The sequence below is a fragment of the Podarcis gaigeae genome (assembly GCF_964106915.1).
Source record: "Podarcis gaigeae genome assembly, chromosome: 16".
Taxonomy (NCBI): Eukaryota; Metazoa; Chordata; class Lepidosauria; order Squamata; family Lacertidae; genus Podarcis; species Podarcis gaigeae.
Window position 1 is genome coordinate 12,129,935 of NC_139693.1, and position 18,879 is coordinate 12,148,813.

Genomic DNA, 18,879 nt, shown 5'->3' on the forward strand with positions numbered 1-18,879 from the left:
GTCCCTTTACCTTTTAAAGTGCATTATACAAATGTGACACTAGCTGGCGATGGTGAGGTATGGCAAATTCAATATATTTTTTCAAAACATTTTTTTTAAAGCGTTTTCACAATGTTTTTTTATATGTGCCTAGATTCCATCAAGGCCTCAGATTCCTATACCGTATCATAAAGTCAGGCGGCATTGCGGCCTTGTCATGGCCATGTCACCAATCCAGAGGCTGGCTGGGGAGGACTGCATGCCTGCCTGTGGACTGGCCAGTGGCAGGCAGGCCTGGGAATGGGGATTCCCCAGTGTGAGATCAACCGGCCAATGAGCATCACTTCGGTCTGCCCCTGGGGCGGGGGGAATTGAGGCCGGCCCAGCACTAGCCCCCAAATAGCAACAGCCTGGAATATATATCAGTTATATAAGGCCAGTTGGAGCAAATGCAAACTTTCTTACTACAAACTTTCCTTCTTTCTTACATTCCACCTGTTGTGTATTGAGTCAAAGGATTTTATATCTGCATTATTATTGTCTGTATTTGCATTAGGGTAAAGTAACTGCCTTTTGGTTCCAGAGGGTACAGCTACTATTGGTTCATTTAAGCTGCTGTATTTGGATCCTCTGTCTTATTGGTTGCCTCCAAAAGGCAGGACTGTGATTGCCTGATATTGTTCCCTCCAAAATGTATCCTTTCTAGTTTGTTCCCTGTCCCTATAAATGTAGCTCTCCCCTCCTCAAGTCTCAGTCTTGTTGCTTTAATAAAGAAGTGTTACTAGAGAACTGTCTCCAGCATATCATGTCAAGAGAGCTGAAATCACAAACCCCACATCACAACACCACCTAGGGAAGCTTTTTGGCCCAGTGGACCAGATCTGTCTCCCCTTCACTTTGCAAGCCAACTTAGACAGGTGGGTATAGGCCTGGTGTTACCTGGTGACATCAGCTGATTGACATACAGGTATGTTTTAGTTGGCCAAGACGGACCCACAAGACAGAGGCTCCCCACCACTGCTGTAATTTAACACGGAGACGTGTCTCTTTGTGATTAATACAAACAAACAACACAGACACACAAATGCTTATCGTGTAGTTTTGGTTTTAATTTCTGGAAGACCAGACCAATAAATAAATAAATAAATAAAATGTTTCCAATATACAGAGTCAAGAACAGGCACATTTGTGAAGTGAAAGATGGAAGACGGGGAGAGATGAGGGTAGCCTCCTCCCACACTCTCTTCTCTGTAGCTTGGGGTGGCTGCAGAGCCTTGCCCCATGTAACCAAACAGCCCTTGAAGGAAGCCCAACCAAGAGGGAGCTCCCATAGGGTTCACACACTCCCAAATCTTACTATACCTCTCCAACATTACTGGATTGCAGGGAGGGTTGGATAGGGACTCCCCCAATGCTGTTGTTAGCATATTTTAGTCAATGATACCCCACAACAACCTTCCCAGACACCCCATGGTAGGGATAGGCAAATCTGTCAATTCTTGCTTCCCTCAGTTTCTTATTTTTTCCAATCTTAAGTTCAGTTATTCACATTTCTACATCCATTTGCAACTGCTTAAAAAGAAAAAAGTATTCATGACAACTCATTGCCATTTGAGTGTGAATTTCTCCTAAGAGACACATTTTTACAAAGCAGTTTCTTCCAAGCAAAATGCATTTTTTGCACTTTATTTTCAGCACTATAAGCATTTTTGCACATACTTTACTCCAAATTACGCATTTTTCTACACATTACTTGGCTGGAGAAGTGCAGTGCAAAACGCAGAGGAGAGCGAATCTCCAAAGAGGGTTGTGTTTTTTAAGTTTCAGGAAGTTCCAGTTTGGGAGGTTGGCCTCTAGATGTGAACTAAACCAAATTTCTCCTCTGTCCCTACACCAAAGCAAGGGAGGAAAGGTGCAAAAGTTTGTGATAAACTTTCAGCAAGTGTACAGGTGCAATACTATCATGGGTTCCCCACCCCACCCCCATCCTGGGAATTGTAGTTTGTCCAGGGCACTGAGGCTTCTCAATCATGGCGACATCTATTCAGACATCTACTCTGTTAAAAGCCCAATGCTAACATAATTTCCTGGGGGAAAGGGAACAACAGCTATGAAACTCATTCACACTTTGTGTGGCTATTCGTCTAATCTGACTCACAAGGCAGGAGGAGTTTTGTGCGTGTGTGCTTGGGGACAGGGATGATCAGGAGAGCATGCAACAGGAAGTAGACCTGGTGCTTGGAGCCAGAGTGGATGGGAATGATTCTGACCTGTCCACCCACTCACAAGGTGCAGTTCTGGAAGATTAAAGGAGGACAACCATAACAGGCACACAGGTTGAGATGAGGCTTCCAGTGATACTCGGGAAACAGGAGTATAATCCTGCTGCCAGGAGGAAGGCTGAGTACGGGAGCACCATGCGGAGAGGAGAGCGGTGATGCCAGGTTTTGTCCCACTGGAAGCAAGAGACTGTGTTGGCACAGCAAAGAGGGTGGCGTTCCTAGTGTCTATGGAAACGGGGACAGAGCCCAGCTGGCAGCATAGAATGGGATACCGCAGTGCAGAGGGTTTGTGCCAGGGCACACAAAAAGGCGGGCACTTAGCACCTCACGGAAACAAAAGCCGAGACGCTTTGGGTTTCACTCTGCTGGGCACAGGAGGAGAGGAACAAAGAGAACTGCACCAATAGGTTGGAAACTTGCTCCAAGACAGGCTTGGGCCTAGCCTTAGCCTTAGACAGGTTCACCTTTGTCCTGGGTCAGGCTCAGCAGGACCATGGGCAATCCTGGCGGCTGACCAGTGTTGGCACGGTGCCGTGCCCGAGGGCGCATGCGGCGGGGCAACCTGGCAGAAGGCGGCCCTCCATCGCTCAGTGCATCTGAACTCTCGTCAATGAAGGCCAGGTTTTCACCCGCGTAGTCTATAGGCCGCAGCTGGGCCACACGCTGTGCAGTACCTGGAGATGGGCGCGGGGATGGCGGTGGCGGTGGCAGCAGCGGGGGTGGTAAAGGTGGCAGCTGTGTTGGCAATTGCTGCTGCGGTGGCAATTGCTGCTGTGGTGGCAATTGCTGCGGCGGAAGCAGCAATGGCGGCAATACCTCTTGGCTGTCCCCCTGCTGCAACATGGCCGAAGGCGACAGCGGCTTCCCTTTCAAGGTGCCTACTCTGTGCAGCTTGTCTGGAAACGCCATGTTTGGGACACGGAGCTGGGAGGCCACGTTGCCCGTCCAGGAGGCAGCATGCGCCGTCAAGTCTCCCATCTGTGGGGAAATAGAAAGGGGGAGATGTAGTTATGACAGAAAATTCCAACATCCATATTGGGGAAATGCCTTTTATTCAGTCAAGCAGAAGGTCAGAAAGTAGAAAGGTGGGGAGAAAAACCCATTAGATGCCACTTAGGAATATGTAAGAACTTCTATGCTAAAAGATCTATCTAGTATAGCATGTTATTTCCCCTAATGCAATATCCCCTAATGCAAGACATTTCACATGTTACTGTCGTGGATATATTCATTTTTATGCACACATTTTTATATACATTTTTGTAAATGCTGGTTGGAGAGCTGCATAGCTAATTTCGGATAAATGCAAATTCTAAAGGACTATGAGGGATATAGGAACACATGGTTCTGTCTTATACTGAGTCACACCAATAGCTTAGTATTGTATACCTTCCAACATGACTCAGATGAAAATAGGGACATTTCTCATTCCCCCTGCAACTGATCCTCCTCAACCCTCCCTTTGTGTGTGTGTGTGTGTGTCCACAGCAGAGCATTTCATATTAGAAGGGGGAGTGCCGCCACCGCCACACCAACGGGACCCAGCACACACGCCCTCCACCATCCTGAGAAAACCCTTAATCCTGGTTTTTTTTAATTTTATTCTTTAGCAGATTTATAAACAGGGAAACACACATCAATAAATAAATTTTGGGGAATGGCAAGATTAGATGTGGATGCACAAGGCATTTTTTTTTTTTAAATCAAGACTCCTTGTGCTCTGCTCTGCTCCCCCTTTCTTAACACCCAGGGCCACCCTGCCCCCTGTGTGCCCCTCAGAGCTGGCACATCACAAGGGGCTGGGCCTTGGTGACTGCAGCCTCTCCTTCTCCTTGCCCAAGGCCAGCAGTGGCAGCCATGGAGAGGCAATGGGATGCCACCGCCATCTCTTGGGACAAGTGCTGGCTCATCCTCTCCCCCGAAGTAGGCAGTGGTGCCGCTGGCGGAGGAAATTAGGGACAGTCCAGGATCAAATTAGAAGCTGGGATGGCTTTTGTAATTCCAGGGCTGTCCCTGGAAAATAAGGACACTTAGAGGGTGTGGTATTGTCTACATCAAGTGTGGGGAACCTTTGGCTCTCCAGATGTTGCTGAACTACAATTCCCAGAAGCCCCACTACACCTGGTCAATGGCTAGTTGCAATTCAGCAACAGCTGGTGGGCCCAAGGTTCCCCACACCTGGTGTACACTGACTGGCTGTGGCGCTACTGGATTTCAGATCGGGAGTCTCTCCCAGGCCTATCTAGAGCTGTCGGCGATTGAACCCACGGCCTTCTCCATTGAAGGCAAGTGCTCGACTCCTGAGCTGCAAGGATCCTTGAGTTTTGGTTCTCAGTGCTTGACTCCTAATGCTTGAATCTCTCCTGCAAAATATTTATGCTCCAGAAACTTTCAGCGATTGTTTTCTTGCAGCTGATTTTCACATCTACCCCTCTGAGGCTGCATGAAGAATTATTTCATTCTGTTTGCCCTCAGCTGGCTGCTGACATGCCTATCTTGTGTGATGCCCTGCTACACCCACTGCATCCCTGTTGAGGCAGTTCTTTCTCACACCCATGCCCAACAAAGCCAGCCACAACTTGGGTAAGGTAGGAAATTGTGCTGAGCAGCAGTTAAGGGGCTACTGTATTCCCTGCCTTGCAAACTGCTTCACCACCAAACAAAATTGAGACCCGTTGCAAACATGTACATATTTCTCCTTAACCACCCCCTACTTCCCGTCACTGTGTCTGGTTCTGTTTCCAAGCTCTTTGCCCGTACAGGCGGGTGGGTGAAAAATGCCACCAATCATTTCCAGCTGTTTTTATTGCCTTTCGTCTGAATGCCAGGGTCAGCGAGAAAGAAATGGCTTTCAATTAGGCAAGCCGCTTAATGAGTTTATGTGCAAAATTGATGCCATCTGCTTTTTTAATTGGCAAAAGGGGAAATGCTTCAAAACTCGGAGGCTGCAGATTCTCGCCTTCACTTCGAGTTATAATAGAGCACCCCCAGCACAAGGAACGCTGTGTGTGTTTGGGGGTGGGGATGAGGAACACTGTAGGAACAAGGCCCCCAACTTTTTGTTTGCTTGCTTGCTTGCCTGCCAGCCGTTAACAGTGGCTTGATCTGCAGACTTCTACCTTCACACTTCCTAGACGTCTTGCTCAAGTTGCAATTTGAAGGGCAATAGAGGAGGCCAGGTTTACTCCAGACGAAACACAGGCTGCAAACCAGGAGCGTGGGACTTTTTTCATCTCTAGGGCCACATTCCCTTCTGGGCAACCTTCTGGGGGCCACTGGTGGGCAGCACCAGAAGCCAAAGTGAGTCATGGATGTAAATTTTGCTTTGCTCTACCTTCCACACACATTAAACATCCATCTCTTTCCTTGAGCAAGGCAACTAAGAGGCAGGAACAGAGCTTAAGGAAACATTCCAGCCAGGCACAAACTCTAAAGGAGGATGAGTCCCAAGGGCCAGATAGAAAAGGCTGGAGGGCCACATTAGATCCCCAGACCTGAGGATCCCAACCCTAAAACAAACCTTGGTTGCTGCTCAGGAGTTGGCCTGGACTGGAGAGAGACAAATTATGAGGCTAGATTCAGACAACAATCCTGGCTTAACTCACAATAGCACAGCAGGAGAAGAACCAGGGTAGGGGAGGAGCACAGCAGTCAGGATATCCTCTCCAGTGTGGAACCATGCTAGGCCACGGTTTGGGTTAGTGTTCTGTACAAATTGAGCCAATACTGGTCTATACAAACAAACAGCCTTTGACCTAAGATCAAAGGTGGCTTCTGCGTCAGAGGTTACACCACTGGCTTTTGGGAATTGTGGACTTAGCAAGAGAACCTGGAGGTGAAGAGGGAAGGTGTGTCAGAAGGAAAATGAATGGATATTGATTTGTATATATTAGTAACTTTGTATTAATGTAACCTTTTTACAAGTAGTGGTGTGTTTTGTAATATTTTGTTTGTTGTCTGTTGTTGCTTCCATTTTTTGTACACTGCTTAAAAATAGTTCTAATATATTAAGCAGTATAGAAATTAAATAATCAGTCAGTCAGTCAGTCATCACCACACCACCATAACAGGGAAATACAGGGAGAAGGTAATAACAGGTAGGGTTGCCAGACCTCCAGGTCTGACCTGAAGTCTCCAGGTTTGCCTGGCCTCCTCCAGGTTGCAGTTGGAGGGCTTGAATCTTCAGGTGAGCTAGAGTAATAATAATAATAATAATAATAATAATAATAATAATAATAATAGGAGGAGGAGGAGGGTGTCCACTCTCATTCTCTTCCAACAAACCTCCATCTGCAGGTCCTGCCCTGTGACATCACCAGGAACCTCTCCTAGGTCTTGAAATCTCAGGGTCTGGGATGCTCCTGACCTGGAAACCCTAATAATGGGGGTTGTGGAGGACATGGAGATGATACTTGAAGCACAGTGTCCTCACCTCAGCTCTCGTGCGCCGGGACAACACCCTCAACCAGTTGCCAATCATAGTCAGGATGGAGGCAAAGTAGGCCAAGCCCAGCAGAATCCAGACCACCACCAATGGCTGGTACCACAGGTATTCTTCGCTTTTCGTATCACCTGGAAGGAGCAAAGTTTAAGGCAAGACAATTTGTAATGAGCACTCCCACCACCACCAAAACCAGTTACTCTCCACCTTAGTACAGAGGCGAGGAGGTGGTCCAAAGAGACTTGACTGAATCACCTTGCTGAAGCTAAGTTAAGATCATGTATGGTCAATGCCTGGATGAAAGGCTGTCAGGAAAACCCAACTAAGATCTCAATTGGAATAAACCAGTAGGGTGGCATTTTGTACTAGTCTTAGGCCACATCCATGCCAAATATTTAAAGCACTTTAAACAGCCCTGGCTTCCCTTCAAATAATTCTGGGAAATGTTACAGGCACTGAGAGGAGACCCTCACAGAGCTTCAGTTCCCAGAGTTCCCTGGGAAGAGGGGTTGATTGTGCTCTGGGAACCACTCTCAGGGTCAGAAAGGGGAATTCCAAAGCACCCCACCCCACTGGGATCACCCCCTTCATTTCGCCCCACGACACTCACCTGCCACATAGTCGCCAAATCCAATGGTGGTCAGCGTGACAACCACAAAGTAGACACTCTCTAAGAGGGTCCATCCTTCCACCCTCTGGAAGATGATGGTCGGCAGGGAGACGAAGAGGAGGCAGCCAATGAGGATGAAGAGCAAGGCCGAGAGGACCCTCACAATGGTAGCACTGACCTGCCACTTCTGCAGGGAACAGGATGGAAGAGAGGTCAATGTTGAAAAAGCCAACAGCTGATCCAAGAGGCAGCCAACTCCTATAAGTGCATTTCTTTCAAACGGCCTGTCTAGACTACAGACTGCCAATATGCTGCCCTGCAAAACACACAGGGGGCATTCTTGGTGCCCACAAGGTACTCTTCTCCCTGATAAATTGGGGAAGGCAAGCATTAAACTGCAATCAACAAAACAGGCTGTGGTGTGTTTGTGTGTGTGTGTGTGTGTGTGTGTGTGTGTGTGTGTATGTGTGTGAAATGCCCATAACTGTTTCTCCAGTTTGCAGATGTGCCCAAACAGGACTCAAAAAAAGCTGGCGGGAAGTTCACAGAAGGGCACTGGTGCCAGCAAAACAGGACTTTGCAAGCAGACGACCTGAGTCCTGCACAGTAGAATGAGCAGGTCTAAAGGTAAAGGGACCCCTGACCATTAGGTCCAGTCGTGACTGACTCTGGGGTTGCAGCGCTCATCTCGCTTTACTGGCCGAGGGAGCCGGCGTACAGCTTCCAGGTCATGTGGCCGGCATGACGAAGCCGCTTCTGGCGAACCAGAGCAGCGCACGGAAACACCGTTTACCTTCCCGCCGGAGCGGTACCTATTTATCTACTTGCACTTTGACGTGCTTTCAAACTGCTAGGTGAGCAGGAGCAGGGACCGAGCAACGGGAGCTCACCCCGTCGCGGGGATTCGAACCACCAACCTTCTGATCAGCAAGCCCTGGGTTCTGTGGTTTAACCCACAGCGCCACCCGCAAGAATGAGCAGGAGGTCCCTGAAGATAAAGGTGGGCAGAGAAATGTACAAGTGGTGTTGGAAAGGCTGGAGAGAAGCTGCCTTCCAGGCGAGGGTTTTGCTCACCAAGAATATGTCCTCCACTTTGCCAATGGCTTTCCGGAGAGACGATCCCAAATGGTCCCCGACTCCTGCCAGCAGCATGCCAAAGAGAGGAATCCCCACGAGGGCATAGAAGATACAGAAAAGCCGGCCAGGGTCAGTCTTAGGGGAGATGTTCCCAAACCCTGTTAGGGCAGGAGAAGAGAGAGAGGCAGAGAGAGAGAGTCAGCAGAAAAGAGAAAGTGCTCCTCGATATTGATCCAGATTCTGTTCTAACGCTCTGGCTCAGACCACTCCAACCAGGCACCCTCCAAATGTTTTGGACTACAGTTGCCATCAACCCCACGTAACAAAGCTGCTATAGGCACATGGTCTTATTGTACTTATTTTCTCATTGTGAATTAGGTTCTTGGCTTTTTTAAAAGCAAGTTTCTAGTCTTTACGACTGCGAAAACAGCCCTGAAAGTATGTGGGCCACTGAAGACACATATGCTTAAAAAGGCAGATTTTATATTTGGATATTAATTCTGTTTTGGGTTTTTAAAAAGCAAGTTTGTAGTCCTCAAGGTTGTGAAAACAGGCCTGAATGTGTGTGTGCAATGTCTTAAAAATACCTTTCCTTGCTTTTACATCTGGATGTTTTATTAATTCTGACAGCTGTTCTGAAACTGTCGTAGTGGTTTGGGATATTTTTTTCTGCTAATACTTTGAGTACTGCAGATTTGACTGAACTGTGGATTGTTTTATATTATTATTACTGGTTTTTGTTAGCTGCTTATAATTTCTTCTGGAAGATGGACAGGATATGTTTTTTTTTAAAAAGTACATACACAGCAAACAAACAAAACAGAGGGGTTTCTCCCCCACACCCAATGAATCCAATTGGCAGCAGATTCAGGGCAGAAAAAAGAAAATACACCTGTTCCAAAACATACCACTAACTTATGGAATTCACTGCCATAAGCTTAGACAGATTTCAAAGGGGGTTAGACAAATTCACAGATTCGAACCACCAACCTTCCGATCGGCAAGCCCAAGAAGCTCGGTGGTTTAGACCACAGCGCCACCCGCGTTACCTTTGAGGGTGGTGGTGGCAAATCAGCAGCAGGTATGGCAGGAGCTTTCGATAGTGTTTCAGACCTGACAATACCAGGGATTGAACCTGGGCCTTTTTGCATGCAAGGCCATAGCTGTCAACGTTTCCCCGTTTTTTAAGGGAAATTCCCTTATTCTGAATAGGATTCCACACAAGAAAAGGGAAACGTTGACAGCTATGTGCAAGGCACGTGCTCCAAACACTGCGCCACAGCCCTTGCCAGGCTTCTCTGTAGCAAAGCAAGGAAGATACCCGCACCTTCCCTCTGTCTCCTCCCTCCTCCCCTTCAGACCCCAGATACCGATGGTGGTGATCACGGTGCCAGCGAAGAAGAAAGCGCTGCCCATATCCCAGTGCGAGCTGTTGGCGTTTGTGCTGTTGATGGCAGGCTCCACTCCGACGCCCATGGCATCGCCCACTTGCTGAGAGGAAGGGCACAGGAAAAGGTTAGGACCAAGCCACTGAGGGCCCAGCATTCCAGCGCAGCCGTAACCCCAGAGCACTGAGCCAGGCCCCTTCACCCACATGGAAGCAGCCTTATACAGAGTCAGATCACTGATCCATCTAGCTCAGTGCTGCCTACACTGGCTGGCAGTGGCTCCTCAGGGTTTCGGGCAGAGGACATTCGCAGGCCTACCTGGAGATGCCACCAGCGATTGAACCCGGGGTTTTTTATTTTTATTTGCATGCAAGGCAGGTGCACTGAGCTACCACCAGGAGCGAGCCAGCAGCAATTCAAACGGAGTAGGCAAAGTTAACTATTAGGAAAATCAACCCACAGGATCTGCACAGGAGTGCTAGACCTAATGAGCAAAGCAACTTGTCCTGGTAAATCTTGCCCCTAAAGAGGCAGTTGTAGAGACGGAAGGGGTCCTCGCCTTCCCACAGCTGCCTAAGAGCCTTCCTCTCCTGGGTTTTCCCCAAGCAATCTGAGACTGTGCCTGTGTGTCTACCTCTGCTCCTGCCACTTCGTGCCTCTCTGGATTCCGGGAGACCAGCGGGGAGGGGAGCATGTCGCAGCAGGAGGGGGAGACCCTGTGCCTCTTCAGCAGCCTGACTCATCTCTGCCTCTCAACCTGCCTCATCCCACTCTCCTGCTTCCGATTTTGAGCAATTCTCTGTCACAGATTCTCCCACCTCACTAAGCCCCGTTACCCCTTCAGCTTCTGACATCGCCTCCTCCCATTCTGTTCCCTGTGACCACTTATCATCGTCCTACCACTAGGGCTGGGCAATATATCAAAATACAGTGGTACCTCAGGTTAAGAACTTAATTCGTTCTGGAGGTCTGTTCTGAACCTGAAACTGTTCTTAACCTGAAGCACCACTTTAGCTAATGGGGCCTCCTGCTGTTGCCGCTGCGCAATTTCGGCTCTCACCCTGAAGCAAAGTTCTTAACCCGAGGTTTCTGGGTGAGTAGAGTCTGTAACCTGAAGCGTATGTAACCCGAGGTCCCACTGTATCGTTCAAAACCGGTTTGGTATTCCATATTGTGATATTGGTTACACCATTTCAACCTGGCAGTATATCGCAAATCATAGTGTGTGTGTGTGTGATACAGTCAAACCTCGGTTCCAGAACGCCTCTGTTGTCGTACATTTCAGTTCCTGAACGCCGAAAACCTGGAAGTAAATGTTCCAGTTTTCGAATGTTTTTCAGAACCCGAATGTCTGACATGGGTCCCACTTGAATGCAAGAAGCTCTTGCAGCCAATCGGAAGCTGCACCTCAGTTGTCGAACGTTTCAGAAATTGAACGGTCTTCCGGAACAGATTAAGTATGACGACCAAGGTTAGACTGCATAAAAACCACAATGTGGGGAAAACCGTGAAGCCGGCCATTGCTCCTCTTGATTCCTGCAGCCCCCATTAACTCTACCAGCTCAGCTCTCCCCTGCCTTCTTGCAGGGGGCAGAGAATCAAGTGCTGGCAAAAATCAGGACGCAGGAAAAACCGTGATGCCAGCTAATGCCTCTACATAGCTCCATCCTTATTTCAGACATTGTGATATATTGCTATATCGCAATATTTAGCTGGTGATATATCGCAATATCGAAAACAAGGTATTGCCCAGCCTTACCCACCCACAACCCCCGGCCTCTGAGCAGTCTTCCCTTGGTGGTGTCCCAGCTGGTTCCCCCCACCATTCCTCTGGGTCCAACCAGTCCCTGAGCCCTGTTCTCCTGCACCCCTTTGGCCTCCAGCTCTCACCTGGATGAGGTCCTCGAGGTCCTCAGCGGCTACACATTGGTGTAGCTTTAAGAACTGCTCCAGGTAGGCTTGGATCTTCCCCTGCTGGTGGATCTCATAGGGCTGCTCCAGTTGGCGAAAGACGAAGGCACCTGTGACCAGGTAAATGAGGACCACGGAGAAGAGGGCCAAAACGGTGGTCCGGCGCATCACAGTGCTGCGCTCCTGCGGCCGTGGGCTCAAGATAGACTCCTTGGACGGGTAGCAGACTACGGGCATAGAGCCATGATGGTCAGGGGGGCAAATGGCAGGGGGTAAAGGCGGCGGCGGATAATTCACTGGGGGGTGTTTAAAAGAAGAAGAAGACAGGGTGAGTCCACCTTGCTCCACCCCAAAATCCCCAGTCCACATCATGCCTTAGTCTCAGGATCGCCCCCTTGAGGACTGACAAAAAGGGTGTACTTCTTCACACTGTTAACCTCTGGAACCTCCTGCCACTAGCTAGGACAGCTTGCGGGAGGAAAGGAGGAGACAAGTCCATGGAATATGGGTCTGTTGCTAATCTCTAGAACTCTTAATTGCTAGGCTGGACAGCTCTGAAAAGGAGACACATTCACAGAGGACAGGTCTGTTGTTAGCCTCTGGAACTCCCTGCTAGTAGTTTGAACCCCTTTTGGAAAAAGGAAGCGGTGACAAATTCAGCAGCAGGGGAACTGTGCTGCCGACTAATCACAAAGTGGGGAGGGGTCTTGGGGTCTAGTCGTCGCCCCCTGCTGCTCAAGGCAGGATCTGCGATGCAGGATGCGGCGACAGCATCCCTGACCAGGTGGTCATCCAGCTTCTGCATTGATAGCGCCCCCCAGTGGTGGCTGGTGCCTATCAAGCCAGACTTGATCCCCTGGGAACTGTAGTTTGAGAAAGATAGTTCTGTGAGGAGTAAACTACCTGTGATTCTTTGTTGGGGGGGGGGTTACTTTACATATGCTTTAAATTTATGATGTGCATGCAGTCCAAGACCTCTGGTTTAAGGGCACTCCAAAACCACCTGCTTCCAAAACCACCGGAAGCAGGAAACATGGAATTGTAGAGTTGGAAGGGACACTGAGCTCAACCCCCTGCAATGCAGGAATATGCAACTGTCCCGTGTGGGGGATCGAACCTGCAACCTTGTTATCAGCACCGTGCTCTAACCAGCTGAGAGGCAGATCAGATAAGGACTATTGCCTTCATGCCTTGCTGGGCGCATCTGGGTACAGAACACTCCATTAAACGCAGCATTGGTCTGATCCAGGATGCCAGTGCTTAGAAAGGGAGAATAGTTCCCTCTTTTCTCCTGTCCCCCAATACAAGCAGGATTTAAAACACATTCTTTCACCCAAAGAATCATGTGAGCCGTAGTTTACCCCTCTCAGAACTAAAATTCCCAGCACCCTTAACAAACTACAGTTCCCAATATTCTTTGGGGAAGCCATGTGTGTGCACAGCCTAAGTCTAATATCTTCCCAACCCTTTAAATGAGCAGAAACGTGATATTTCTTAATCTTAAAAATATTGACCCAAACAACCTAGCATCGAGCAGTCTCGTCAATAAACGTTACTCTGATTTAAAGAATACAGCAGAGGAACTGCGGCGTTTAAAAACAAGATTGTTCCTGGTCAGAGAAGAAAACTTAAAAATTTCCTCCCCAAACTGAGCACAGACTCACCCTTATAATCAGTGCCGGATTTACGTATAAGCTAAACAAGCTATAGCTCAGGGCCCCACTCTCTTGGGGCCCCCAATTTTTTTTTAAGAAAAACAAAACCTGGGTGTACATTTCCAAAATATAAGATAAAATAAAATAAAACGTACATACAGCAACAGTGTTTCGTGTTGTGTAGGCTCCTATTTGTTAGTGCAAATGGCTTTAGATACCTATTAGGTCCATAAATTACCATATAGCATATGTTTAACACAAAAAAACATTGACAATTTGTTGCTGACAAAGGACAGCTGGACATATAAAGGGCCCCATTACCTTCAGTAGCTTAGGGCCTCATCAAACCTAAATCTGGCCTGCTTATAATGGTTCCTTCCCTGGTTCTTCTAGATTAGGGGCTTGAGGTATCCCATAATCTCTTTGCTCAGCTTGTTTCCAGCACCTAGGCTGGGTGGAAGAGTAGAAAACAAAGCACCCACTCTCCAACAATTCACCCCAGGCTATGCTACCCCACTCAGACTTCATACTTCCCACTTCTGTGTGTGCAGCTGACTGGGAAAGGTAGGGTACGTTCCTGCCCCTCCTAAAATTTCCCAACGGAAGCAACCAATGTGCTGTACAGTACTTCAACTCTTCCTCTTCCCCTGCAATAAACCTTGATTTCAAACCTGGAGCAATAAAGTAACACCCCAAATATTGAGTGTTGCAGTCCTGTGCCACTTAACTTGGGAGTAAGTAAGCCACATAGAACCCAACAAAACTTAACTTCCGAGTGCACAGATAAAAAGCTTTGAGACTTTGGGAAATGTTAGGTTGCAGTTGTTTTTTTAATGGCTGAGTGTAAGAACTGCAGAAGCTGACACTTCCTATTAATGCACACTCATTTTCTAGCTATATTGCAGATCTTAAGCTCTCCCCCCTCCCAAACGGCTGTTTGCAAAACTGCAAATCTTACTCCTGATCTATACATGGACACTGTATTAGTTAAGAGTTCTTAAAAAGGAGGAAAGATCGAAATATTGTATTCACAAAACATCAAAAGTCACAGATTCCCCCATCCTGCTTGTCTCATACTACCCACCCTACCAGGTCCTGCACTGAGGTCCTCGTTCCCTCTCACTCATTGCTGCTACCCAAAGAAGGGTCAAAGATGGACCGGCAAAATCAGAAAATGCAGAACTGGAACAGATCAGGGCAGCTCTCCCAAAACTTAGTGCATTTGCAAACTCAGCCCCAGGGATGAAGGTGTCTGCCAGGACGGAGGACAGAGAGAGACTCCACCGATCTGTATCTAGGGCACATTTTCTTTCATAGTGGGGGAAATTTCACAGTGATGGGTGCCCTATGATTTCTCCCCATTCTTCCCAGTGCCTTCCCCCCCCCCCACGGCATTATAGACTCACCTTCAAGGCCACCGATTGTAGTCCTGACATGGTCGCTACACAACTGGGTTCGTCCTTTTATTGCAGAGATTTGGGGGGGGGGTGTTTCTGTAGCAGCTGGTAGCCCTTCCCAGCACTGCGCTGAGGGTGATGTCTGCGGTGCAGTGGGCCCCCTGCCAACCCCCAAGATCCCAAGGATGGCTCCAATTAAACTGAAGACAATTCAATTATACGCTACCCTCTCTCCAAGACCCAACTCCCCAGGCACATCCAACCAACCACAGATGGATGCAAAGTGCTTGTGTGGAGTTTGCCAGGGACAAGCAACTCCCCACACCTTTTGGGCAGCTCTCTGTTCCCCAGATCTACCTCTCCCATAGTATATATTGGAATGGGGGGGTCACTGAAACCAGGGGAAGGCTCCTTGGTAAGGGCAGTGTACCTGCCACGAGTTGTCAATCAAAGAAAGGGGATTATGTATTTCCAGAGGGGGCAGGAGAAAACAGACTCTCCACTGCCGTTCCTGGAAAACAGGGATTTGTCCATCCTGCCCGAAGAAGTGCTCTGTGCAATATGGAAGCTTGCTAGGGTAGGCCCACCCTTGGAACAGCGCCGTAGAATAACAGAACCACAGAACTGCAGAGTTGGAAGGGACCCCCAACCCCCTGTAATGCAGAAATCAGGGCTCAGACCCCAAACCCTGAGATTAAGAACCTTGTGCTCTACCAACTGCATATCTTTGAGGCATATGGCCACAGGTGTTGCACTCCATTTTTGCTTCACACAACATTTATGCACCCATTGCTGATAACATAGAGCACCTCTGCTATAGAGTGGTACCTCGGGTTAAGTACATAATTTGTTCCGGAGGTCCGTACTTAACCTGAAACTGTTCTTAACCTGAAGCACCACTTTAGCTAATGGGGCCTCCCGCTGCTGCGCGATTTCTGTTCTCCTCCTGAAGCAAAGTTCTTGACCCGATGTACTATTTCTGGGTTAGCGGAGTCTGTAACCTGAAGTGTATGTAACCTGAAGCGTACGTAACCCGAGGTACCACTGTACATCCCTTACTCCCATCTCACCATCGCTCTTACATACCTACTCCAGATATCGCTCATTTGCACCCATACAAAACAGGAAGGGCGGCAGCTCAAGGATAGAGCATCTGCCTTGCATGAAGAAGGTCCCAGGTTCAGTCCCCAAAGTCCCCAGGCAAGGCCATAAAAGACCCCAGTCTGAAACATGGGAGAGAGATGCTGCCAGTCAGCTTAGAGTGTGCTGAACTCAATGGACCAGTGGTGACCAGGCTGTAGCCCACTAGGACTGGTAGGGTGGAAGACTGGGAGCTCAACAGCAGGTGGTGCCAGAGCCTACGATGAGCAGGCCCACCCCCTGCTTGGTTATAAGTGAAGAGGGCGGGCAGGTAGGAGCTGATTGCAGGCTTAGGTTGATGTCTAATTAAAATATGGAATCCCTTCCCAGTTGTTGGGAATCACAGAAGAGGAGAGCTGCTGTTGCGCTCAGGCCCTGCTTGCAGGCTTGGCACTGGGGCATCTGTTTGGCCACTGTGAGAACAGGATGCTGGGCTAGATGGGCCTTTGGCCTGATCCAGCTGCCAAGCTCTTATTACGTCCTTATGTGTAACAGTGAGGGGAAGGCACTTGGTTTTCCTGAAGGAATCTAGTTGGCCGCTGTGAGAACAGGATGCTGGACTCTACAGGCCTTGTGTTGTGTCCAAGTAAGTCCTACTCGTAGCCCCGTTGAAATCAATGCCCACGACTAACTTAAACCCATTGATTCCAGCAGGTCTGCACTGAGTAGGACTTCATGGGATGCCACCACATTTCAGATGCAGTTGTGTGTGGAAAGAAATTGGCATCTACATGTATTCACAATCTCCATGTGTTGTTGTTTTTTAATCACTATATAGTGTTTCTCCTTTGCTCCCCTCTAGTTAGTTATTTATCCTCCCAAGGGCTTGAAGGTGGCATGCATGGTTCTCCCACGCACACAACCTGCCCTTGAGGTAGGTTAAGTTCAGCAACCGAGGCTCTGTGTACCATACATGTAAAGCAACATGGCTTCCTCCCCCAAAGCATCCTGGGGACTGTAGTTTGCCCCTCACAGAGCGATCCTTCCCAGAACCCTGCAATTTATATCCCTGTACACTTCTGGCGTCAGGCATGCAACTATCTTTTAACATTTATTTTTAAAGCACTCGCACTCGCACCCATGCACTTGCTGTCTCTCACACACGAAATTCCTCTCTCCCTCTTTTCACATCCTCTTTGCCAGTTTCAACACACATGCTGTGTGTGTGTGAGAGAGAGAGAGAGAGAGAGCATGCATGTGCATTGATTACAGTGGCGTAGCGTGGGTTGTCAGCACCCGGGGCAAGGCAAGTAATTTGCGCCCCCTAACCCATGGATTTGCGCCCTCTAACCCATGGATTTGCGCCCCCTAAACCTAACCCCAAGATGTTGCGCCCGGTGTAGCCGGCCCCCGCTGCACCCCCCACACTACGCCACTGATTGATTATGCTTTCATTTCACAACATACAGACACACATATTTGTAGTGTCCCATCCCACTGGTTTCTCCTTACATACACAAATCAGCCTTGCCTGTAAACACACATGCACTGATATAGGTTCATCACCCTCCCCTGCCCATCTCTCTCTCTCTCTCTCTCTCTCTCTCACACACACACACACACACACACAATCACACACCCTCACACCTGTCCTGCTTCAAGCCTGTTTGTCTTGCAGTCTCACTTTCCCCTAGTGTGTCCCTCCCACGCACACGCTTGTTAGACGCTGTTAAAGATCCCCTATTTCCGACACTTCCTCTCTCACACTCACACACTTGTGCTGCCCCCCCCCCCGGCGCTCCTTTTCCGCCTGTGTCTTTCTCACCCCCCAACCCCATCCCTGCTCCAAGCCCCCAACTTTGCTGACTCAGCCTATGTCAGCCTTGCGCTGCTGCTGCTGCCTCTCCCGCGCGCTCCCTCGCCACCCTGTTTCCACAAGGCACCCCTTTGGCATGTGGCTCCTCTTTCCCGGAAAAAAGAGGGGGGCGCAAGCATTGCATACGTACCTGGAAGCCGGCAGCCCCACGAAAAGCGACAGGACTTGCTCCCCAGTAAACAACATGCTTCGCAACGGCGGCGCCTCGCTCACACACACTTCCCCGCTGCCTCGCCCGCTGCCCAGCCTCTCGTTCGCTTTCTTTTTCCGCCTGCGCTGCTTTGCAAAAGCAGGAGAATCCACTACAGCAGCACAAACCATCCCTGCTTCTGCTTACACACACACACACACAGCTTCCAGACAATGCACTGGAGAGCAGCCTCCCCTCCCCACGCACCCCAGGCCTCCCTTTCCCTGCCAAGTGCTAGGGTGCAAGGATGCAAGGTGCCAGGGTGGGGTTGGGGGGGGGGGGTTCAGCGTTCAGCCCTGGGACCCGCCCGAGCATCCCTGCAGTTACTCACTCTCGCTCTCTGCAGCAGCAGCAACAGCAGCAGCTCCTCCTCCCTTCCCGATGCTGAGGCTGCCGGCTTGCCCCGGGCAGGTGAAGCCTCCCCGCTCCACCCCACCGCCAGCCTGCCCCACCTTCACTCACAGCTCGCCCACCCACCCACCCACCTCCTCCGTGCCCAGGCGGTGCCACTCCGCCACCAGACAGATGGAGCCCCAGCGTAGCCCGGGGAGACGCAGGCGAGGTGCTGTGGGTGGGTGTTAACCCTTTGGGGGTGGGAAATAGAGCAGGGAGGGAGGGGGTGGTTTGGGGGCAGAGGTTTTCAGGAGGCGAGAGCTGGCTTGCCTGGGGAAACCAGGTGTTCATTGCAAAAGATTTATCATCAAGATAAACACACACCTATTCGCAAAGCATTGTGAATAATTGAAAGTGGCAAATTCCAACCCCCCCCCCCCACCCACCTCAAAACCATTTAGGGAATCAAATAGTTTGCTTTTTGGAGAAAAAGGTGGGAAAATCTTAATGGGGGGGAAACATACACTTTTTTATCAGCCCCCTTGGGATGCAGGGTGTCTCGACAGACATGCCACGCTTTTTCTATCTTCTACAGGTTTTTATTTTTAATTGTATTGTTTTACCACTTGGGTGGTTGCTTCTCTGGGCTACTTTGGGAGG

At 49.3% G+C, this 18,879-nt stretch overlaps 1 protein-coding gene across 8 annotated transcripts; it reads right to left on the reverse strand.

Moving 5' to 3' along the window:
* Positions 1–1,067: 1,067 nt before the first annotated feature.
* On the reverse strand, positions 1,068–18,443 carry KCNK4 (potassium two pore domain channel subfamily K member 4). Of its 8 annotated transcripts, none has more exons than XM_083715866.1 (8): positions 18,218–18,360; positions 14,750–15,963; positions 11,668–11,984; positions 9,760–9,880; positions 8,387–8,547; positions 7,313–7,499; positions 6,694–6,833; positions 1,068–3,239 (listed from the first exon to the last, which is right to left on the reverse strand). In XM_083715866.1, the coding sequence occupies exons 3-8, from the start codon at positions 11,923–11,925 to the stop codon at positions 2,712–2,714; spliced, it is 1,395 nt and encodes a 464-aa protein (XP_083571992.1). In that variant the 5' UTR covers positions 11,926–11,984; positions 14,750–15,963; positions 18,218–18,360; the 3' UTR covers positions 1,068–2,711. The 8 variants fall into 8 exon arrangements, with proteins under 8 accessions (XP_083571992.1, XP_083571994.1, XP_083571990.1 ...); XM_083715868.1 differs by lacking the exon at positions 18,218–18,360 and adding an exon at positions 17,827–17,952 and having other exon boundaries at positions 15,827–15,963; XM_083715864.1 differs by lacking the exon at positions 18,218–18,360 and adding an exon at positions 17,827–17,952.
* Between the last annotated feature and the right edge of the window lie 436 nt (positions 18,444–18,879).

Bases quoted from the DNA above. Each gene is read 5' to 3' on its own strand.
- KCNK4 (XM_083715863.1), bottom strand. The intron at 6,834-7,312 runs GTGAGTGTCGTG...TGCTCCTTCCAG, and splicing joins ATTTGGCGACTATGTGGCAG to GTGATACGAAAAGCGAAGAA. The intron at 3,240-6,693 runs GTGAGGACACTG...ATTTCCCCACAG, and splicing joins CCCGGCGCACGAGAGCTGAG to ATGGGAGACTTGACGGCGCA.